The sequence below is a fragment of the Zea mays genome, chromosome 6 (assembly GCF_902167145.1).
Source record: "Zea mays cultivar B73 chromosome 6, Zm-B73-REFERENCE-NAM-5.0, whole genome shotgun sequence".
NCBI lineage: Eukaryota > Viridiplantae > Streptophyta > Magnoliopsida > Poales > Poaceae > Zea > Zea mays.
The window spans coordinates 104,133,613-104,152,452 of NC_050101.1; the positions used below are offsets into that span (position 1 = coordinate 104,133,613).

Below are 18,840 nucleotides of genomic sequence, written 5' to 3' on the forward strand. Positions count from 1 at the left end.
TCTGTCGCATGGTGCACCGGACAGTCCGGTGCACACCGGACATGTCCGGTGCGCCAGCCACGTCACCAAAGCCGTTGGGTTCTGACCGTTGGAGCTCTGTCTTCTGGGCCCGCCTGGATGTCCGGTGGCGCACCGGACATGTACTGTAGAGTGTCCGGTGCGCCAGCATGGGCGAGCCTGATTTCTGCGCGCGCTGGCGCGCATTTAATGCACTTGCAGGTAGCCGTTGGCGCCGAAGTAGCTGTTGCCCTGCAATTACACCGGACAGTCCGGTGTACACCGGACATGTCCGGTGAATTATAGCGGAGCAGCCGTTGCGAATTCCCGAGGCTGCCAAGTTCCAGAGCCGCGTCCTCTTGGAGCACCGGACACTGTCCGGTGTACACCGGACAGTCTGGTGAATTATAGCGCGTCGGCTCTGAAAATTCCCGAGGCTGAGAAGTTCAGCGCGAAGTCCCCTGGTGCACCGGACAGTCCGGTGCGCCAGACCAGGGAGCCTTTCGGGATGTCTTTAGCTCTCTACTTTGAACCCAACATTGGTCTTTTTAATTGGCTTGTTGTGAACCTTTGGCACCTGTATAACTTATACACTAGAGCAAACTAGTTAGTCCAATTATTTGTGTTGGGCAATTCAACCACCAAAATTATTTAGGAACTAGGTGTAAGCCTAATTCCCTTTCAGTATCCAAAGGGGTCTACCTTTGACTTGATTGGATATTCAGACTCCGACTATGCTGGGTGTAAGGTCGATAGGAAGAGTACATCGGGGACGTGCCAATTCTTAGGAAGGTCCCTGGTGTCATGGAATTCTAAGAAACAAACCTCCGTTGCCCTATCCACCGCTGAGGCCGAGTACGTTGCCGCAGGACAGTGTTGTGTGCAACTACTTTGGATGAGGCAAACCCTCAGGGACTTTGGCTACAATCTGAGCAAAGTCTCACTCCTATGTGATAACTAGGTGAGTGCCCGTGCGTTGCAACGGGAACATATAATATTACAATAACTTATATATAAATGTGTTATATTGTTATGAGAAAAGATTTTATAATTTATTGGTGATCTTGGTCATACATAAATTTTATTATTTTAATCTACTTGTTTCACCACTACATTGCGACCATTAATATCATACAGATTTCTATATATGAGGTGTCTATGCATTTGCGATGGCTCACAAATTATTAATAAAATGTTAGTGAACAACAATTATATGAAAATGAACAATACATATTGTCATCGACCTCAATATATCACTATTTTTTTGCCACCAAACAATACATATCTAAACTGGAACAAATCAAATTATACTATAATGTGTATATCACAAATACAAAGACTAAGAAGTGAACTTCTTTGTACACAATATTCTTTGTATGTTAAATTTGAGATGCATTCATTTCTCTTGCTGTAAGTACCTTTACCTCTCGCAATTGCTCGTGACAAGGAAACATATAATCGTATTAAAGTTAAAACTGGTACTTTAATATAGTAGAAAAGAGATGTGATCTTTAATCTCTTACTACTACAGCACTCGTACGCTGCGATGACACACAATCATATTTGATATTTATAAAAAAATAAATTTAGTATCGAAGTGAACATGATTCACATATCAGATAATAAATTGGTGAGAACAAATATTACATTTTATCTCAGCCAAAAGACCAAAATAAAGTTATGAGTTGAAAATAAGTCTGACCTCTTTTTTATAGCTTGCTCGGTCGCTCGTCATCATTCAGCGAGCGATGTGGTACCATGTGATAGCAGGTGGACGGATGCAGGTGGACTGGTGGAGTGGAGAAGACGGGAATTTTTTCCCCGAGTGGAGGGCGGATCTGGCTGGCGTCGAGAGAGGAGGGATCCGCGCCGTTGGTAGGATGAGTGGACGGATGGGATGGCTCAAGACTTTCGTCTCTGAGAGTCGGTGCGTGGCCGTGGACTCTTGGGTTTGACTGGTCGTTGGGGCACAAATAACTGTCATGTGGGGTCACAGTGTGTGATGGGGCCGTAGTCTTGGTGTCAAGGCCTCATGGCAGTACAGTTAATATGGAGTTGAAGAATGAAGTTGATGTATGGGGTATGATGTTGTTTGTGTGAAGTTTCCGATAGTGAGTATATTGGTAGTTTCTTGTTTTTTTCCTTTCTATATATGACATCTTTGTCATTTTAAATTTTCATGGATGACTGGTAAATATAACTGGTAAAATTTCATATGTGTTCATGTCCTTATCTAATTGTGTCAGCTCTCTTAATCATGCAAATTCTAAAATGATCATATCATATAACTTTGATTCCTTTCAAATAATTTAGTTTATGAAACAACTATGTTTGTAAATGGATATTGTTGGAGACCATTTTTTATGACCTCCGTTCTCTCTCTGCAGTTGTTGCTAATTAGTCATGTCTCCTTTCCTTTCTTATAGGTGCAACCATTGTTGTCTCTGGTGATGGCCGCTATTTCTCAAAAGATGCTGTTCAGGTGATTTAGAATAGTACCATCTCCCTTATATATTTTCTAACCCCATTTTATAATTTTTATACTGCTTTGATAGTAGCTATTGTAGACTTAAATTCCGATGCAGATGTAACATTGTTGTCTTCTCCCTGAGGTTGAGTTTTTTAATAGACTTGGTGTTCATGAGCTACATAGAATCCCATTGATTTTGCTTGTTACAGATCATAACAAAAATGGCTGCTGCCAATGGAGTAAGACGTGTTTGGGTTGGACAAAACAGTCTCATGTCTACTCCTGTTGTATCTGCTGTCATCCGTGAAAGAATTGGTGCAGATGTAAGTTTGATTTCTTAATGAAGGACAGTCTTTAGCAGTATGAATATTTACTTGTTATTCCTTTATAATGTCTAATGAATAACCTGACTGTTGGTTTATAAACACATGAACAAAAGGGATCAAAGGCTACTGGTGCCTTCATCTTGACAGCGAGCCATAACCCAGGTGGTCCTAAGGAGGTACCAAGTTTACTGCTAGTATCTTTGTTGCAAATCAAGTGCCACACATGCTCTATGTTATTGAATACGCCTCACTGAACTTTCCAGGACTTCGGTATCAAATACAATATGGGAAATGGTGGACCTGCCCCTGAATCCGTTACCGACAAGATTTTCTCTAATACAACGACAATCTCTGAATACCTCATCTCTGAAGACCTTCCAGATGTATGATTCAGTGCCAACCTGCCAAGTATTTTCTCTGTTTCTTTGACAGGTTAGTGGAATATTCATTTTCTCCCACTTTACTACTGCAGGTTGATATTTCTGTTGTCGGTGTCACCAGTTTCAGTGAACCCGAAGGCCCCTTTGATGTGGATGTCTTTGACTCTAGTGTAAATTACATAAAGTTAATGAAGTGAGTAGCTTGTTCTTTCCTGTTTCGTTTCATTGAAGTGAGGATTCCATGCTTTATATCATTACTTGTTACTTGGATCATGTTATGTAGCAAGGGAACTTAATGATTTAATTACCACCATCAATTTCAGGACAATTTTTGACTTCGAAGCAATAAAAAAGCTGCTGACCTCCCCAAAGTTTACATTCTGGTATTCATCTATGACTGCAACCATGTTAACATTACCGTAATAGTATTATTGTAACACATCCAAAATCTTTCTTTGCACTTACAGTTATGATGTGCTCCATGGTGTTGCTGGAGCTTATGCCAAACACATCTTTGTGGAAGAGCTTGGTGCTGATGAAAGCTCACTGTTGAATTGTGTCCCAAAAGTAATGAGTTCTTCTATTGTCACAAGTTTCTACTTAAAATATGGCTTGGGAATTCATCACTTTTGTTTTTGCAGGAGGACTTTGGAGGTGGTCATCCGGATCCTAACCTCACCTATGCAAAAGAGTTGGTTGAACGGATGGGTCTTGGAAAGTCATCCTCAAATGTTGAACCTCCTGAATTTGGTGCTGCAGCTGATGGAGATGCTGACCGCAACATGATTCTGGGTAAAAGGTATGATCTGTACAAGTATCTTATTATGTAGAAAATTTGTTTTGGATTCTAGATAAGCTCAAGGAATTCATGATGCTTCCCCTTTGCCTTGTTATAGATTCTTTGTGACACCATCAGACTCTGTTGCCATTATCGCGGCCAATGCTGTTCAATCAATTCCTTACTTTGCTTCTGGCCTGAAGGGAGTTGCCAGGTAAAAAGCTCTCCTCCATATTGTGCTGCTAATATAACATCTAGATATATTTTTATTGTAAGAACTCTCAGTGTAGGCACCAAGCGGTAAGCACCACTGCAGTCTGCAATAAAAATGCATGTTTCCCTCTACATTGGTTCTGCATCTGTTTAAGTTCGGCAGCGTTCTGCTCAATAAATCTGCTTAACATATCAGCAATAATACCATCTGGAACACAGTTTCTGCTAATGCCAACCTTTTGATCCCCACTTGTATGCAGCTATCTGACCTTAGATGCATTTAAAAATTCTCTATGCACTGATAGGCTACTTACGACAATCCAATGTTGTAAATGCAGGAGCATGCCAACATCAGCTGCCCTTGATGTTGTTGCAAAGAATTTGAATCTCAAGTTCTTTGAGGTAAAGTGTTAAAACTTTGGTTTGCAAGATTTTGAATGCCAGATAAATCTAACATAAAAAACATGTTTCAGGTGCCTACTGGGTGGAATTTTTTTGGGAATTTGATGGATGCTGGAATGTGCTCAATCTGTGGTGAAGAAAGCTTTGGCACTGGTAATATTTGGCTTCTGGCTATCATTTCTATACATGCCAATCACATAGTAAACATGTCACCACCTCTTGTATTGTCATGTTAGATGGGTAAATTGTGTTATCATGTGGTATATGAATGGGGCAAATCACTTCTTGTGTTCTGACAGTGAGCTCTCTCGCCCTTTTATTGAGTTGGTGGTCATGAATCCAACCCATAGTAAAATCAAGGACTTGTTGGTATTTGGTATATACATTATTGAGATGTTTATATGTACTACTTTGGCTAGGGTCTGACCACATTCGTGAGAAAGATGGCATCTGGGCTGTGCTTGCATGGCTTTCTATTATTGCTTTCAAGAATAAGGACAACCTTGGAGGAGATAAGCTTGTCACTGTTGAAGATATTGTCCGTCAGCATTGGGCCACATATGGTCGCCATTATTACTCACGATATGACTATGAGGTACTTCCTTTTTTTCACATGTGCCTTGCATATATGTACCACATGTTTCAGATATATATCATTCTAAATACATTAGTTTGTTTGTGAAGAATGTCGATGCTGGGGCTGCTAAGGAGCTGATGGCAAACCTAGTAAGCATGCAGTCATCACTTTCTGATGTTAACAAGTAAGTGGAACTTTTTCAAATGTACATGAATCTCAAACCTGAACTTTTTAGAACCATGTCCAAGTACTCCCGTGTATATATCAACTTCAAAAAATTATGATAGTACTCCTGTGTATATATCAATTCAAGCAATCGCAAACTTGAACTTTTTAGAACCATGTCTAAAGTATCTCTTTGTCAGGTTGATCAAGGAGATCCGGTCTGATGTTTCTGAAGTAGTTGCAGCTGTCGAGTTTGAGTACAAGGATCATGTTGATGGCTCTGTGGCCAAGAACCAGGGCATCCGATACCTCTTCGGAGATGGTTCACGACTGGTATGTAGACCTGTATTGTTTCAGATATCCTCTATTTTATGTCTTGAACCAAAACAAAGGGTCTGGGGTGAAAACCTTGTTCCGTGGTCAACTGTACATCTTTTTTTTGCAATATTATCAGTCAGTACATGATAAGTCTGAGCCTTGGTCATGGATATATTTGAGATATCTGACTATATCATACTGGCCACAAGTTGTGCTGGTGAGCTAACATGGATTTTTGGCGTTCTAGGTGTTCCGTCTCTCCAGAACCGGTTCTGTTGGTGCCACCATCCGTGTCTACATCGAGCAATACGAGAAGGATTCCTCCAAGACCGGCAGGGATTCACAGGAGGCCCTTGCTCCACTGGTAGTTGGAATTCGTGAAACAGTATTAACATCATCATCTGAACAGTCCATTTCAGCACTTCCTTGTGACATACCATCAACAATAGCATTCCCCAGAGAATTTGAAGGCAAAGGTTCAACTGTAGGATTGGAGGAACTTGGTAATGCACCGCAAGATTCATTAGTATCACAAGACCTCTGCCTCGTATCCTCATCAGCACAAATATGGCCGGCTGTTGGCTTGCAAACAGTAGAAACGGTGGGCTGGCTGGAGGATTCAGATAACCCAACAGCATGGCTAGCAACATTACCTCGTGAACGCTGTGATTTTGCTTCCATCAACATTCAACAGTGTAGTATGACCATTTCCTGTTTCTACAACAGGACTGAGGGTGGCACTTGTGGATTCCATGCTTCACAAATTTGTCAACTTCAGGATTGAGGGCGAGGTTGCAGAGGCGGTGGCCGATGCGGTCGATGGACTTGGTCAGGAACGGGATGGGGGCCAGAGCTGCCGTAGGATGGGAGGGGTCGAGGTCGTAGGGCGCCCACCTCTGTAGCCACGAAACATCGGCCTTAGGGGTCGCGCGATTGCGCGTCGGTGCGTCGGGGGGCAGGCTCGGGAGAGCAGGCGCGATGCGCGCAGGGGGAAGCGGCGTCGAGTCCGGTAATCCGGTCTGTCCTCCTCTTGGCCCCATCCTCCTCGCCCTCACCGCCCCCGTCGGCTCGTCGTCTCCCTCCCACAGGAGGACGACATCGTCGAATCCGGCTGCCATGAACTGGCGATCGGGCCACGCCCAGCCGTGGTCGAGCAGGTCGCCAAGGCGTTCGGTGCCGTGTGTGTGGGGGGGGGGGGGGTAACGGCGTCGCCAAGGAGAGGAGGGGCGCCATGCCAGATCCGAGGTCGACGGCGTGGTCACCGGAGGGGTGGGGCGGCCGCGCCGACAGGGGATTCGGGCGTCGTGGCGGCCCCTGGACGGTGGCGACGCGTTGGATCTAGGGAGCGCGAGGTAGGAGATGAAAATGGGGCTAGAGGTTGCGCCCGCGTCGGCGTGGGGGCGAGCTAGGGGGCCGCGCCCGCGGCTGCAGAGGCACTGACGGTTGACGGAAGGAGACGCAGTCGTCTGGGAGGAAGAAGACCTGGGCGCCGACGAGGTTGAGCAGGGCGGCACTGGCGTTCTCCCGCGCCCGGCGACGCACGTTGGGCCACGGGGCGGCGCGTCCGGTGGGGAGGGCAGCTCCCTGGGCCGCAACCTCCAGCCCCGAGATAGCGGGCGGTTGGCGGCGGGCGAGGGTCGCGGCGTACGGGTCGCGGCAGGCGGTTGGCGGGGGTCGCGGCGGGAAGTTTAGGCGGGGGCAGTCTACAGTCCAGTCTTAATAGTTAGTACAGATGAGAGTGCTATCCGCATGGCGGATAATCCTGTTGAACACAGCCGCACAAAGCACATAGACATCCGGCATCACTTTTTGAGAGACCACCAACAAAAGGGAGATATCGAAGTGTTTCATGTTAGCTCCGAGAACCAGCTAGCCGATATCTTTACCAAGCCTTTAGATTAGCAGACCTTTTGCAAGTTGCGTAGTGAGCTAAATGTCTTAGATTCGCGGAACTTGGATTGATTTATAGCATACATGTGTTTATGCCTTTGATCATGTTCCTTATGCATTTTGTTGTTTATTTGTGGTGCTCAAATTGTACAAGCACTCCCCGGACCTTACAAGTCCATTTGCAAGTGATGCACAAATTTAGGGGGAGATGTGCTACAACTTGACCCTTTGAGACTAACTGTGTGCTTGAGTTTGCTTAATTTAGTCTCAAAGGAGGATTGAAAGGGAAAAGGTGAACTTGGACCATGCAAGACGTCCACTGCACTCCGATGAACGAGTAACTTCTTCTAAGTTCATCTTAGTACTCTTATTGCCTTTTACTCTTAGTTGAAGATTTTTGGTGAGGCAATGGGGTTAAAGGGCCAAAATTGATCCTGTTTTGGTGCTTGATGCCAAAGGGGGAGAAAATAAGGCCAAAGCAATAAATGGATCGGCTACCACTTGTGAATTTTGAAAATAATAGAGTTAGAGTTTTTGTTTGTCAAAATACTCTTAATTGCTCTTATTGTCGAAAGTTGGTCTCCTATGGGGAGAAGGTTTAATTATGGTAAAAAGGGGGAGTTTTTGAATCCTTGATCAATTTTTCGTGAAATATCTCTCTTTATGTTTCAACATGTGCGTTTGACTTAGAGATAGGAAATTGAGTTTGATTTGCAAAAACAAACCAAGTGGTGGCAAAGAATGATCCATATATGCCAAATTTGATTCAAAACAAATTTGAGTTCTTATTTGAATTGATTTTGTACTTGTTCTACTTGCTTTATGTTGTGTTGGCATTAATCACCAAAAAGGGGGAGATTGAAAGGGAAATGTGCCCTTGGGCCATTTCTAAGTGTTTTGGTGATTTAGTGTCCAACACAAGTGCCTAAGTGTCAAATGGTGGACAAAGTACAAATCAAGTATAAAGGTATGTTTCTCAGACTTAGTACATTGTTTTAGTGACTAATGTATTGTGTCTAAGTGCTGGAAACAGGAGAAATCGAATTGGAGAAGAGATGGCCTTGTTCAGCCAAAGCTAGCTCTATCTGGGTGCACCGGACAATGTCCGGTGTGCCAGGCTGGCTCAAGCGAACTTGCCGCTCTCGGAAATAAATTAACGGCGTACGGCTATAATTCACTGGACTGTCCGGTGAGCCAACGGTCGGCCGGGCCAACGGTCGGCTGCGCGATCCGCGCGAGACACGTGGCCGAGCCAACGGTCGGGAGGGGGCACCGGACTGTCCGGTGCGCCAATGGCTCCAAGGCTGCCAACGGTCGGCTTCGCCAAATAAGGAAGGAAATCCGCACCGGACAGTGTCCGGTGATGCACCGGACTGTCCGGTGCGCTAGGCGACAGAAGGCAAGAATTGCCTTCCCGAATTGCTCTCAACGGCTCCTAGCTGCCTTGGGGCTATAAAAGGGACCCCTAGGCGCATGGAGGGAAATACCAAGCATTCCTTGAGCACTCTTGATCACTCACACTCCATTCTTGCGCACTTGTTCGACATTCTAGTGATTTAAGCTCCGTTCTAGTGTGCTAGTCTTTTGAGCTTAAGTCTGGGTCTTGTGTGTGCGTATTTGTTGTGATCTTTGTGTCCTGTGTGAGTTGCTAATCCCTCTCTTACTCCGTGTTTCTTTGTGAACATCTTTGTAAGGGCGAGAGACTCCAAGTTGTGGAGATTCCTCGTGAACGGGATATAGAAAAGAAAAGCAAACACCGTGGTATTCAAGTGGGTCTTTGGACCGCTTGAGAGGGGTTGATTGCAACCCTCGTCCGTTGGGACGCCACAACGTGGAAGTAGGCAAGTGTTGTACTTGGCCGAACCACGGGATAAACCACTGTGTCTATCTGTGTTGATTCTCTTGTGGTTATTGTGTTTCGCTAAGACTCTTCTCTAGCCACTTGGCAATACTGTGCTAACGCTTAACCAAGTTTTTGTGGCATTAAGTTCAAGTTTTACAGGATCACCTATTCACCCCCCCCCCTCTAGGTGCTCTCAGTGACACCGGAGCAACGACTACTTCGCGTGCAACGGTCGACTGCAACGCATTAAATGCGTGCCTGCGCGCGCAGAGGAGCAGAGCACGCGCGGGTGGCACACCGGACAGCCTACAGGGCCTGTCCGGTGCACCACCGGACAGCCAGGCGGGCCCACAAGACAGAGCTCCAACGGTCGGAACCCAACGGCCTGGTGACGTGGCTCGCGCACCGGACAGTGTCCGGTGGCGCACCGGACTGTCCGGTGGCGCACCGGACTGTCCGGTGCGCCCGTCGGCAGCAGCCTCCACCAACGATCAAGTTTGGTGGTTGGGGCTATAAATACCCCAACCACCCCCACATTCAAGTCATCCAAGTTTTCCACCTTCCAACTACTTACAAGAGCTCTAGCATTCAATTCTAGACACAACCAAATAGATCAAATCCTCTCCCAACTCCACACAAAGCTCTAGTGATTAGAGAGAGAGATTTGTTGTGTTCTTTTGAGCTCTTGCGCTTGGATTGCTTCTTTCTCTCATTCTTTCTTGCGATCAACTCAATTGTAACCAAGGCAAGAGACACCAATTGTGTGGTGGTCCTTGCGGGGAAGTTTGTTCCCGTTTGATTGAGAAGAGAAGCTCACTCGGTCCGAGGGACCATTTGAGAGAGGGAAAGGGTTGAAAGAGACCCGGTCTTTGTGACCACCTCAACGGGGAGTAGGTTTGCGAGAACCGAACCTCGGTAAAACAAATCCTTGTGTCTCACTTCTTATTCGCTCACGATTTGTTTTGCGCCCTCTCTCTCGGATTCGTTTCTATTTCTAACACTAACTCGACTTGTAGTTGTGATTAAGTTTGTAAATTTCAGATTCACCCTATTCACCTCCTCTAGGTGACTTTCACTCCTCTCTTTTTTTGTCTCACATCCTCTCTTGTGGTTGAGATCGATCCTTCCTTTTAAAGCTCAAGAAAGGATCTCTTACAAGGAATAGAGCTCTTACAAGGAACACGTAAAAAGGTAAAAAAGAAAGGGTCTTTCGTTGATGAGATCTTGCAATGCGTCGATATTGTGAGTTGTACTTGCCATCGTACTTGTCGTTGCACTTTTAGATCAGAATACTCTCTGTTGCTTACGCGAGAACAGGGCTTCGTATCCCGAGGGTATCCGATCTTGACCGAAGGGCACCATGCAGTTGGTAGCATAGTGTCGTCTGCAAGTTTTCGGGATGGGTCGATGCTATGGAAGTTTCGTTCGTACCCTCTACTTTTGCCAACCCTTGTTCCTCGTAGCCCATTCGTCGGGTTTTCCTTTGTCTCTCGTACAAGGGTGGTGGTGCTACATTTGTCCTAGATTTAGAGGAGCATGGGGCTTGCTGGAGAAAAAGGGCAGGTCCTGCCTTTGTCATGTTGTGTAGAATGGGACAATAGTGGACACATGTATGGAGCGATGGTACGATCGTCTAGCCCCGAGAGGCCCTATCTAACCTGACCGATCCTCTCCTATCCATCTAGAGTAGGCATAATTGCATCACAGTAGCTCACCTGTAGGTACCTCTAAGCTTATGGCGACGACATCAACTCGACTGGCGTGATGAGAAAGGAGATGCTCATGTTCTGCTCCTCTAGCCCTAGTGTGCCCAGCATCTTTGTCGGCGACATCGCGTTTGGCTATGACGTCGACAACGGTGACCTCTCGTGTAATTCCACTGGCACGGTCTGCCTAGGCCGTGGGAGCATGTCCCTTATGGTGCAGCTTGATGGGTTTAGCGTTTGAGTAGGTAGCTAGATATTATAGAGTAACATGATAGCAACATGGATGTTTGGACCGTGCCTGACTTTGTAAGTGTCTTCATCGTGGGCGACAACATCACCCACGATGCCCTTCTCCTCGCACCGGCCATGGTCATGGCCGAGCATGGTCGCCCTAGGCTCCGTCGTTTAGATCCAAGGTGCCCTTCTCCTCGCACCGGCCATGACCGGTGAGGCCCACACACATGCGGGAATGTGCGATAGTATGGACGTGGAGCTGTGCACGAAACTACAACATTGGACAGGAAAATTTTTGGGCCAAAAAGGCTATGCATGGCACATCTCATCACTTTTTACATGAACTCACAAGCAGAAACAGCAACATGCTACAGTCGGCTATTCCAAACAATCAAAATCCATTGTTCCCCCTTGAGGCGACTCCACCAAAATGGGCGGGGGCGAGTACGACGCCAGCGAGGTCGCACGCTCCTCAAACGCGCGACCCATCGCGCACTGACATGAGAGGGGACTAGGACAAGCAAAGAGCACGAACCTGGCCTGCTCTGGAGCCGGTGCTCCTCCTGCGAGAAGCATCCGCCCATGGATCACGCATTTCCCTCCAATCGAGCCCTAGTCCCTCCTTCCCATCGCCCGCCGCCGGCCAGATCCACGCCCCCAACAACACCTTTGCTCACTCAAAACCGGAACCGCCCTACTCGCAAACTCCCGCCGCACCAGCAGGCCACCTCGACTGGCACAATTCCACCGGCGGCCGCCTGAACCGGCATACTCGGGGCCCGAATTCGCCGCAGGAGTTCCTGTTGCTCTCCACTCCACCCCGGGTGCGCGTCCTCTACCAACCTTGTCGCTCTCCCCCCGCGTGTTTTTACTCCACTACCATCACCTTCTTGGCCTTTATTTTCCGTGAGCGCGTTGGAACGGCGAAGCGAAAGCGAGCAGAAAAGGGCGAAGAGGCGGGCTCGTAGCTTTGCCAGAGGCCAGAGCCCAGCGAATGCGCGAAAGGAGCCTGCTTGGATTAAAATAAATCAAACATCTAGTAATAATTTAAATCAAACCTTCATTTTTTTATCTCTACTCGTGCGTATCTTGAGTTTTTGGCTCAATTTTTTATGTGCAATAGTCCGCATGATATCGTATATGTTACAGAAATAAATCAAACTATTTTGAGACGATCCTCAAGCATCTAGTAATAATTTAATAATGGAGATTAAAAAGGCTTATAGATAATCATGAATCTCTCTCAAAGATTTTTCTGTTTTTACAAACGACGGTAACCTCTCGCGGGTGACAAAACCGAGAATTCTATCACATGTTTCAACTACTGTTATAGAAAACTGTACAGAAAAAAAGAGTCGCTTAATGTTCTGAAAACTGGACTACAGCATAACAGCAAGCAAGATGGTCAGGATCCCAGTTTGTAAAAGTTGCTTCAGGAAACAGGAAGCCTTGTCACTGCCGTTGTTTTTGGAGCTTCTGCAGGTAGAATCATGCATATATCAAGGCCTGCCTCATTAGAAGTGCAACCCTACTTCTGATGCATATAATCCTTGTAGGCTGGCTGAATCATGCATACATGCATTCAGGTCATCCAACTCAGCCATCCATACACGAAAGAATAGTAGCAAAACCGGAGCAAATTATTTATTTATTTTTACTGAATCAATATTAACTAAAAGAGTAGCAGGAAGCTATATTAACTAAAATAGTAGAATATAATGTAATGGGCTAATACTAAAACGGAGGTACATTAATCCAGTATGGTTCTGTGTGCACGACCTTAGAATCTAGCTGGTCGTGAACCTGGACAGTCTCCATGGACTGCTCCTGGACATCATAGATGTATAGATCCCTGTCGCCAAGTAAGAAGTCTAAGAAGAAATAGAGGGTGCTGCCTTTGAGGTTATTGGTGCTTGCAGAGCACCAAGTTGCCATGTTGGTGCCGGTCAAGAGAAAAGCCCTGTCACCGATATCATCCACCCGGTGCCAGGCCACGGTTTCCTCGCCGCAGGAGTCCTCCATCTTGAAGATTCGAGCAGCACTGACGTTGGTGGGATCAAAACCGACATAGAAGACGCAGACGGCAAAAAGCTCGTCCATGGACTCTACCAAGTGGATGGAGCAGATGCCGTCAGGAAACTTGATGCCGAACTCTGGGGAGACATCAAACTCGTGGAACTCTGCTGTGGGAGGGTGGCCATGATCGGACGGGAAATCTAAGTTAACGACGCACATCTTGTTTTGGTGCGATTCCATGAAGCAAAAATGCAGCTTCCCTTTAAGCGCGGCGACGCTTCCGATGACTTTCTTGGTGGGCGTAGAGGGGGTGCGGAACTCATCGAGGAACTCGTAGTTGCCAATGTCGTAGGTGTGCTGTCCCCACCTCCGGTCAGCCCCGCCATTGACACGGCAGAACCACATGAGAGGATCGGCGACGTCGAGGAGCACCACGGCGCAGTCCGGGTGGGCGGCGGAGTTGTGGGTGAGCAGGCACTTGCAGTTGGTGGGGATGTAGTGGTCGTCGTGTATGGGTGGGAGGGTGATGGTCTCTCCGGTGAGCGGATGCCACATGGAGGCCTCCGACGTCACTTGTCCAAGGATGACCAGCCAGCCTTGAGGCGTGCTGAAGAAGTTGCCCTCCATGGCCTGAGGCCTGCTGTCGTGCGTGTAGACGATGCTCCGCTCAGGCAGGCTGTACATGAGCATCTTTGCGGCAGCGGTAGGAGTAGAGCCTGCTGGATGAACAACGGCGGGATCCTCGTACTCGTAGACGAGTAAGGGAACAGAGGAGAGGACCTGCGGTGGTGACTGGATGCTAGTCCTCCTGCCGCCGCGGCCATTGCTGCGGCCGGCGTTCAATAGCATGCCCACCATGATGGTAGGTTGTACCTGCTGCCATGATTCAAAATCGCAAGCGTAAGTATAAAATCTAAGCAAAACAGGTATTTTGTACATTGGGGATAGCTCACCAGCAAGATGTCGTCGAATCGATTCGTGGGAGGCAGAGGTGCTACAGCTAATGGATCTCTAATCTTGAGACGCAGAGGTGCTACAGCTAGACGCCGATTGGCTCGCTTTTATATTGTCCTCCGCCGCCGGATCGGATGGGAGGAGTTCCGCTCGAATCGGGGAATTGCACGCCCCGCCCAAACAACCACGCACAAAATCAGGAGGCGATTTCTGCGCGTCCTCTGATGCGGGCTCAGTTGGGCCGACGCCGCCATTAACTGCTGTCGGTTATTTGCCTGGTGATGTTTTACAAATTCAGAGAAATCATCGGTCTGTTTTACAAACTACGGTGCGGCAACCTCGCAAGTGACAATTCTATCATGTTACATATTTGTTTCTGATTCTGAAAACTCGACTACGACAATATTACCATGCCCCATTTTGTCCCAGACTGTCCCGTCAACAAAACCAGTTCCCTGTTGCAGTTCTCTTTTGATCCGAGCAGTCTTCTAACTTCTGATTGGTTAAGGCCATCTACCTGATGTAGCTATGCAGTTGAAACATTGAGATTAGTGTTCTCTGAAAGAAGGGGAACACTGAGAAATTGAATTCGGTGACAATATTCTCAACAGCTGGATATTTATAGATCTACTTGTGAGTTGAAACTGCGCTACTGCACTGAAGTAACCTACATTTTTTCCAACTCCAATAGTAGGAATGTCTGCAAGAACGCCGAGATGACAAGCTAAACCAAAACCTGCTGGATGCAGAAGCTACAGGGTGTGACCCAACGACATATATTAAAAAAAACAATGTAAGGAAGATATAAAGAACATATTATGTTGATTTTACATTACTGAAGCTTTGTGGGTTATTTTATATGCATACCAGACAAGATGAACCATATCACCAAGTCTTTTTGCTGAGGCATTCTTTTTCTCAAAATAGCATAGAAACAGAAAATGCTCCATTTTCAATGGATACTAATAGCAATAGCCTAGCATAGTTGAGAAAGATTGTCTATTTCACCGGATCTTTCCAATAAGGATTCATATATTGAGGCAGTTTTCTGTTTTCTCTCAATATACCAAATCTTCTGAAGCAACAGAGAAACTATTCTAAAATGAGCACAGGTTTCCTTACCAAAAAAAAACTAAGGTTCTTATGAAATCCAATAACACGATGCACACATCATAGATTATTTTACAATCTATCTATAAAATCTAAGTTTACATGTACAAAATGCCAACATTGTCAAATAAAGCATTAAACTAGCTGTCTAGCTATATGCAACAAGTTAGCTACTTGAAACCATTACTGTGAAAATGAGACTGCCAGTATCAGCAAGCGATTAATGTGTTTTACCTCGCGGATGGAGCAATCCATTTCCATCAACCATGAGCAACTGCAGCAGGGCAGAATGGTAAAACCTTAGAAAAGGCAAGGGCAAATACAGTTAAAAGATATATTGATTCAGAAGATGTTATAACCTATGGTGATTATGCAAGACATCTCAAAAACTAAAATGATTTGTAGTCATGAAATGTAATCGCTTGAACAGTATAATTCTTCAAATGTGTAGCTCCAGTAGTCAGTGAGTGTATTTACATGATAATAAAGAACAGCATATGCCTTGTTTAATTTCCTATTGGCCCCTTATGCAACCTGAACATTTTAGAAAGTGATGGTATGGTATCACTTACAAGTTACAATTGAAGCGCAAAGGATTTTTATCGACTAAATTTCTTGTTGCAGCAACCGAATGAATTTTACCTGTGGGCAGAAATGAGGTGCATTGATCTTCACCTTTTCCAAGAGTCCAAGAAGAACTGGAGCCTGTAATGATAGATAGATTGGTTTGCTTGTTCAACATACATGTTGGTACAGTTTAACAATAACATGAAATTATATATCATACATTTTTATCAGACAACACAAAAGAAAGAATTTTTGAAAGACATGCACCTTTCTCAAGATCTATGATTTTGGATTGATCATACTAGAATCCCTTGGCTCTAGACTTTAGAGGCAGTAAGAACGAACAGTTAGCAACAGGCCATGTCACACTTCTTGCAGCAAAGGTAACAACTTAATTATTGGTTGAAACTTGAAAGACAGCAATTTTTCTATGAAAACAATTGCACGCCCAAAAATGCATAATACCTCTCTGAATGCAAGAAAACCAGGAATATATGGCACTTGCAGTCGAACAACATTGAACTCTTCATGGACAACTTCTAAAGTATCGGCATTGAGGACTACCACCGCGGCACATGCTGTGGATGGGTCTTCCTTCAAGAAGCTGATGTCAGTCCCACCAATATACTTCAGTTTGCACCACTCAGGTTCATCTAAACCTGAGCCCACCGAAGGTAAACTCCAGGCAAATTCATCTTCAAGAATAAGTTTACTCTTGAGCATGTCTTGTGTTCTGTATGGCCAAACACCAGCAAGAGATATGAGTCAACTCCTCTTGGCAGACTGAAGAGATGACTACAAACAGGTGGTAGAAGGGGACCAAGGCATACTTGATCCATTCTTGTTTCTGCATCACTAAGTCATGATCATCTCCTTCTTGATACCCTTGAGCATCATCCATTCCTATTGTACTCCTCAAAGACAGCTAATTCTCGGTGGTTCTGAACCCTCCAGAGAAGATGACAGACCTAGCTGTCAACAAAATGTAGAAAGCGCAATTCAGCAATAGGACCCATAAGATGCAGATTGATGTTCAAAATAATGAGTAGCATTGTGGCAGGCTCTCGGTGCAGTGATTAAGAGCTCATCGTGCCCCCAACCCCCCACCCCACCCACTCTTTGGACGTTTCCCCTAGGGTCAATGGCTGAGCTGGTTAATTTTCACACCTAGGGCTACCATCAAAGTACACCAACACCTTGTCAAATACCACTCCCACACGGCCACACCGGGTCTAATACAGATAGATAACAAAACTAGCTCATAAATGCATAAGTTTAGAAGATATCTCAATTCCATGCTTAAATCCACAGCATGCTTGATGAAAACATGGAAGTGGTAAAACAATGCCTAATTAATGAAGGTTTCGGTTCGCCACTTCGCCATCGCCTCTCATATCTTCATCAAAAATAGAATTTATGTCTTGGTCCTCTTCACTCTGCAAGTGACATGAGATTTCTCGATTGGGGAATTTAACATTGAAATAAAGATTAGGGTTCGGGAATTTACCTTGCCGCTCTCTGGGGACTGAACTTGGGCCTGGCTTGCTGTTGCTATCGGCTTGTCGCGACCGCGTGCCGGCTACCGGCCGCGGGCGACCACCCTGCTGCTGTGTGCGCGTGCTGACAGCAGCTAGCGGCCGGCGGCCCGGCTGCACGCCTACAACTTGAGTACTTGACGACCAGCAGTAGCCCGGCCGCGAGCGGGGGGACGACTGACTGCTCAGATTAGATGCTTCACCGCAAGATCCCTTGTCCGATGTAACGGCGACTATGGAGCCGGGAGCCCGGGACAAGAAAGAAGAGCGAGAGAGGCGGCTGTGGTGACGTGGTAACGATTGAGACTATGGCAGTTTGGGACAAATTTAGCTCTAGCTTCAGCTCAATTTTGGTAGATTTACTGAACAAATCATTAGATGCTAAAATTATAGAGTTAGAGCTATAAGTCTTTAAAAAACATTTAGATAAGTTATTTTATTTATTAGATAAAATTATTTTTAAAACTATTTAAATTAATATTATAAATTATAATTCTACACTGGTGCTAAAACCTAAAGCCATTCGAAACATCTCCTATATGTGAACAACATTTTTTCGAAAAATCTCTCGTCTATATTTTAGTACAGTCATCCCTATTATGTCCTTTATACGTTAAATGTTAAATGATTATATTAAAGACATTTTTTATTTAGATTTTCAAAGTTTGCATATTAGTTAAACAAAGTTTTGCTATGCTCTCAAATATTGCTTAATTACTATTTAAAGTATAAAAAATAGATTGAGAAGATAAGATAGGAGTCTATATATACAGGATATGAGCATCTATATTTAAAGGACTCTGTTAACGCATACAGAGGAGGGAAATCTATTTAAATATAGGGTAGGGGAGTGTCCGTGATTTGAGTAAGCACATGTAGGGATGGTAATTTTACCCGCGGGTTCGGATATCCGGGTTCGGACACGAAATTTGACCAGCGGGTCTTACCCGTACCCGACTCGATTTTTATTACGTGTCGGGTATGGATTTGATTTCTTACCCGCGGGTACCCGACGGATATCCAAAAATAGTGATTTTAGATTTTTCAACCTACCAGTACGCTAGCTAGCCGTCCATCCTCGACAGCTCATCCTACTGCCATCCCTTCCTATCTGATGATGCTTCTGATCTGGTTCTAGTACTAGTGTCAATACGTTTGATAAAGTGCCAGTACGTAGTACCAGTGCTATCTAGTACGAGTGTGTTTAGTTTGATGAATGAAGTGATCTATCTTTTTCTCACTCCTCACTTTTTTATTTGGTTTGTGGAATAGAATGGGTTGATCCATCACCACTCCATTCCTCATAAACTAATAATTAGTATATACATGAGGAGTGGGTTGATACCACCAAAATTGATG

General features: G+C 45.4%; 2 protein-coding genes across 26 annotated transcripts; one reads left to right on the forward strand and one right to left on the reverse strand.

Moving 5' to 3' along the window:
* Positions 1–2,388: 2,388 nt before the first annotated feature.
* Positions 2,389–6,528, forward strand: LOC118472308 (phosphoglucomutase, cytoplasmic 2-like). The gene is made up of 16 exons (XM_035960290.1): positions 2,389–2,479; positions 2,677–2,790; positions 2,907–2,969; positions 3,057–3,176; positions 3,266–3,366; positions 3,497–3,556; positions 3,641–3,740; positions 3,815–3,972; positions 4,070–4,165; positions 4,503–4,566; positions 4,638–4,719; positions 4,986–5,161; positions 5,251–5,327; positions 5,509–5,641; positions 5,874–6,129; positions 6,353–6,528. The coding sequence occupies exons 2-16, from the start codon at positions 2,689–2,691 to the stop codon at positions 6,526–6,528; spliced, it is 1,764 nt and encodes a 587-aa protein (XP_035816183.1). The 5' UTR covers positions 2,389–2,479; positions 2,677–2,688.
* A 6,439-nt stretch (positions 6,529–12,967) lies between these two features.
* On the reverse strand, positions 12,968–17,799 carry LOC103629672 (uncharacterized). Of its 25 annotated transcripts, none has more exons than XM_035960073.1 (10): positions 17,454–17,791; positions 17,295–17,382; positions 16,777–16,918; positions 16,412–16,679; positions 16,022–16,084; positions 15,614–15,678; positions 14,941–15,005; positions 14,679–14,795; positions 14,269–14,544; positions 12,968–14,191 (listed from the first exon to the last, which is right to left on the reverse strand). In XM_035960073.1, the coding sequence occupies exon 10, from the start codon at positions 14,171–14,173 to the stop codon at positions 13,034–13,036; it is 1,140 nt and encodes a 379-aa protein (XP_035815966.1). In that variant the 5' UTR covers positions 14,174–14,191; positions 14,269–14,544; positions 14,679–14,795; positions 14,941–15,005; positions 15,614–15,678; positions 16,022–16,084; positions 16,412–16,679; positions 16,777–16,918; positions 17,295–17,382; positions 17,454–17,791; the 3' UTR covers positions 12,968–13,033. The 25 variants fall into 25 exon arrangements, with proteins under 25 accessions (XP_035815966.1, XP_035815958.1, XP_035815963.1 ...); XM_035960065.1 differs by lacking the exon at positions 17,295–17,382 and adding an exon at positions 16,214–16,268 and having other exon boundaries at positions 15,614–15,653; positions 16,777–16,914; positions 17,454–17,790; XM_035960070.1 differs by lacking the exon at positions 17,295–17,382 and adding an exon at positions 15,857–15,913 and having other exon boundaries at positions 14,269–14,795; positions 15,614–15,653; positions 17,454–17,790.
* Positions 17,800–18,840: the final 1,041 nt, after the last annotated feature.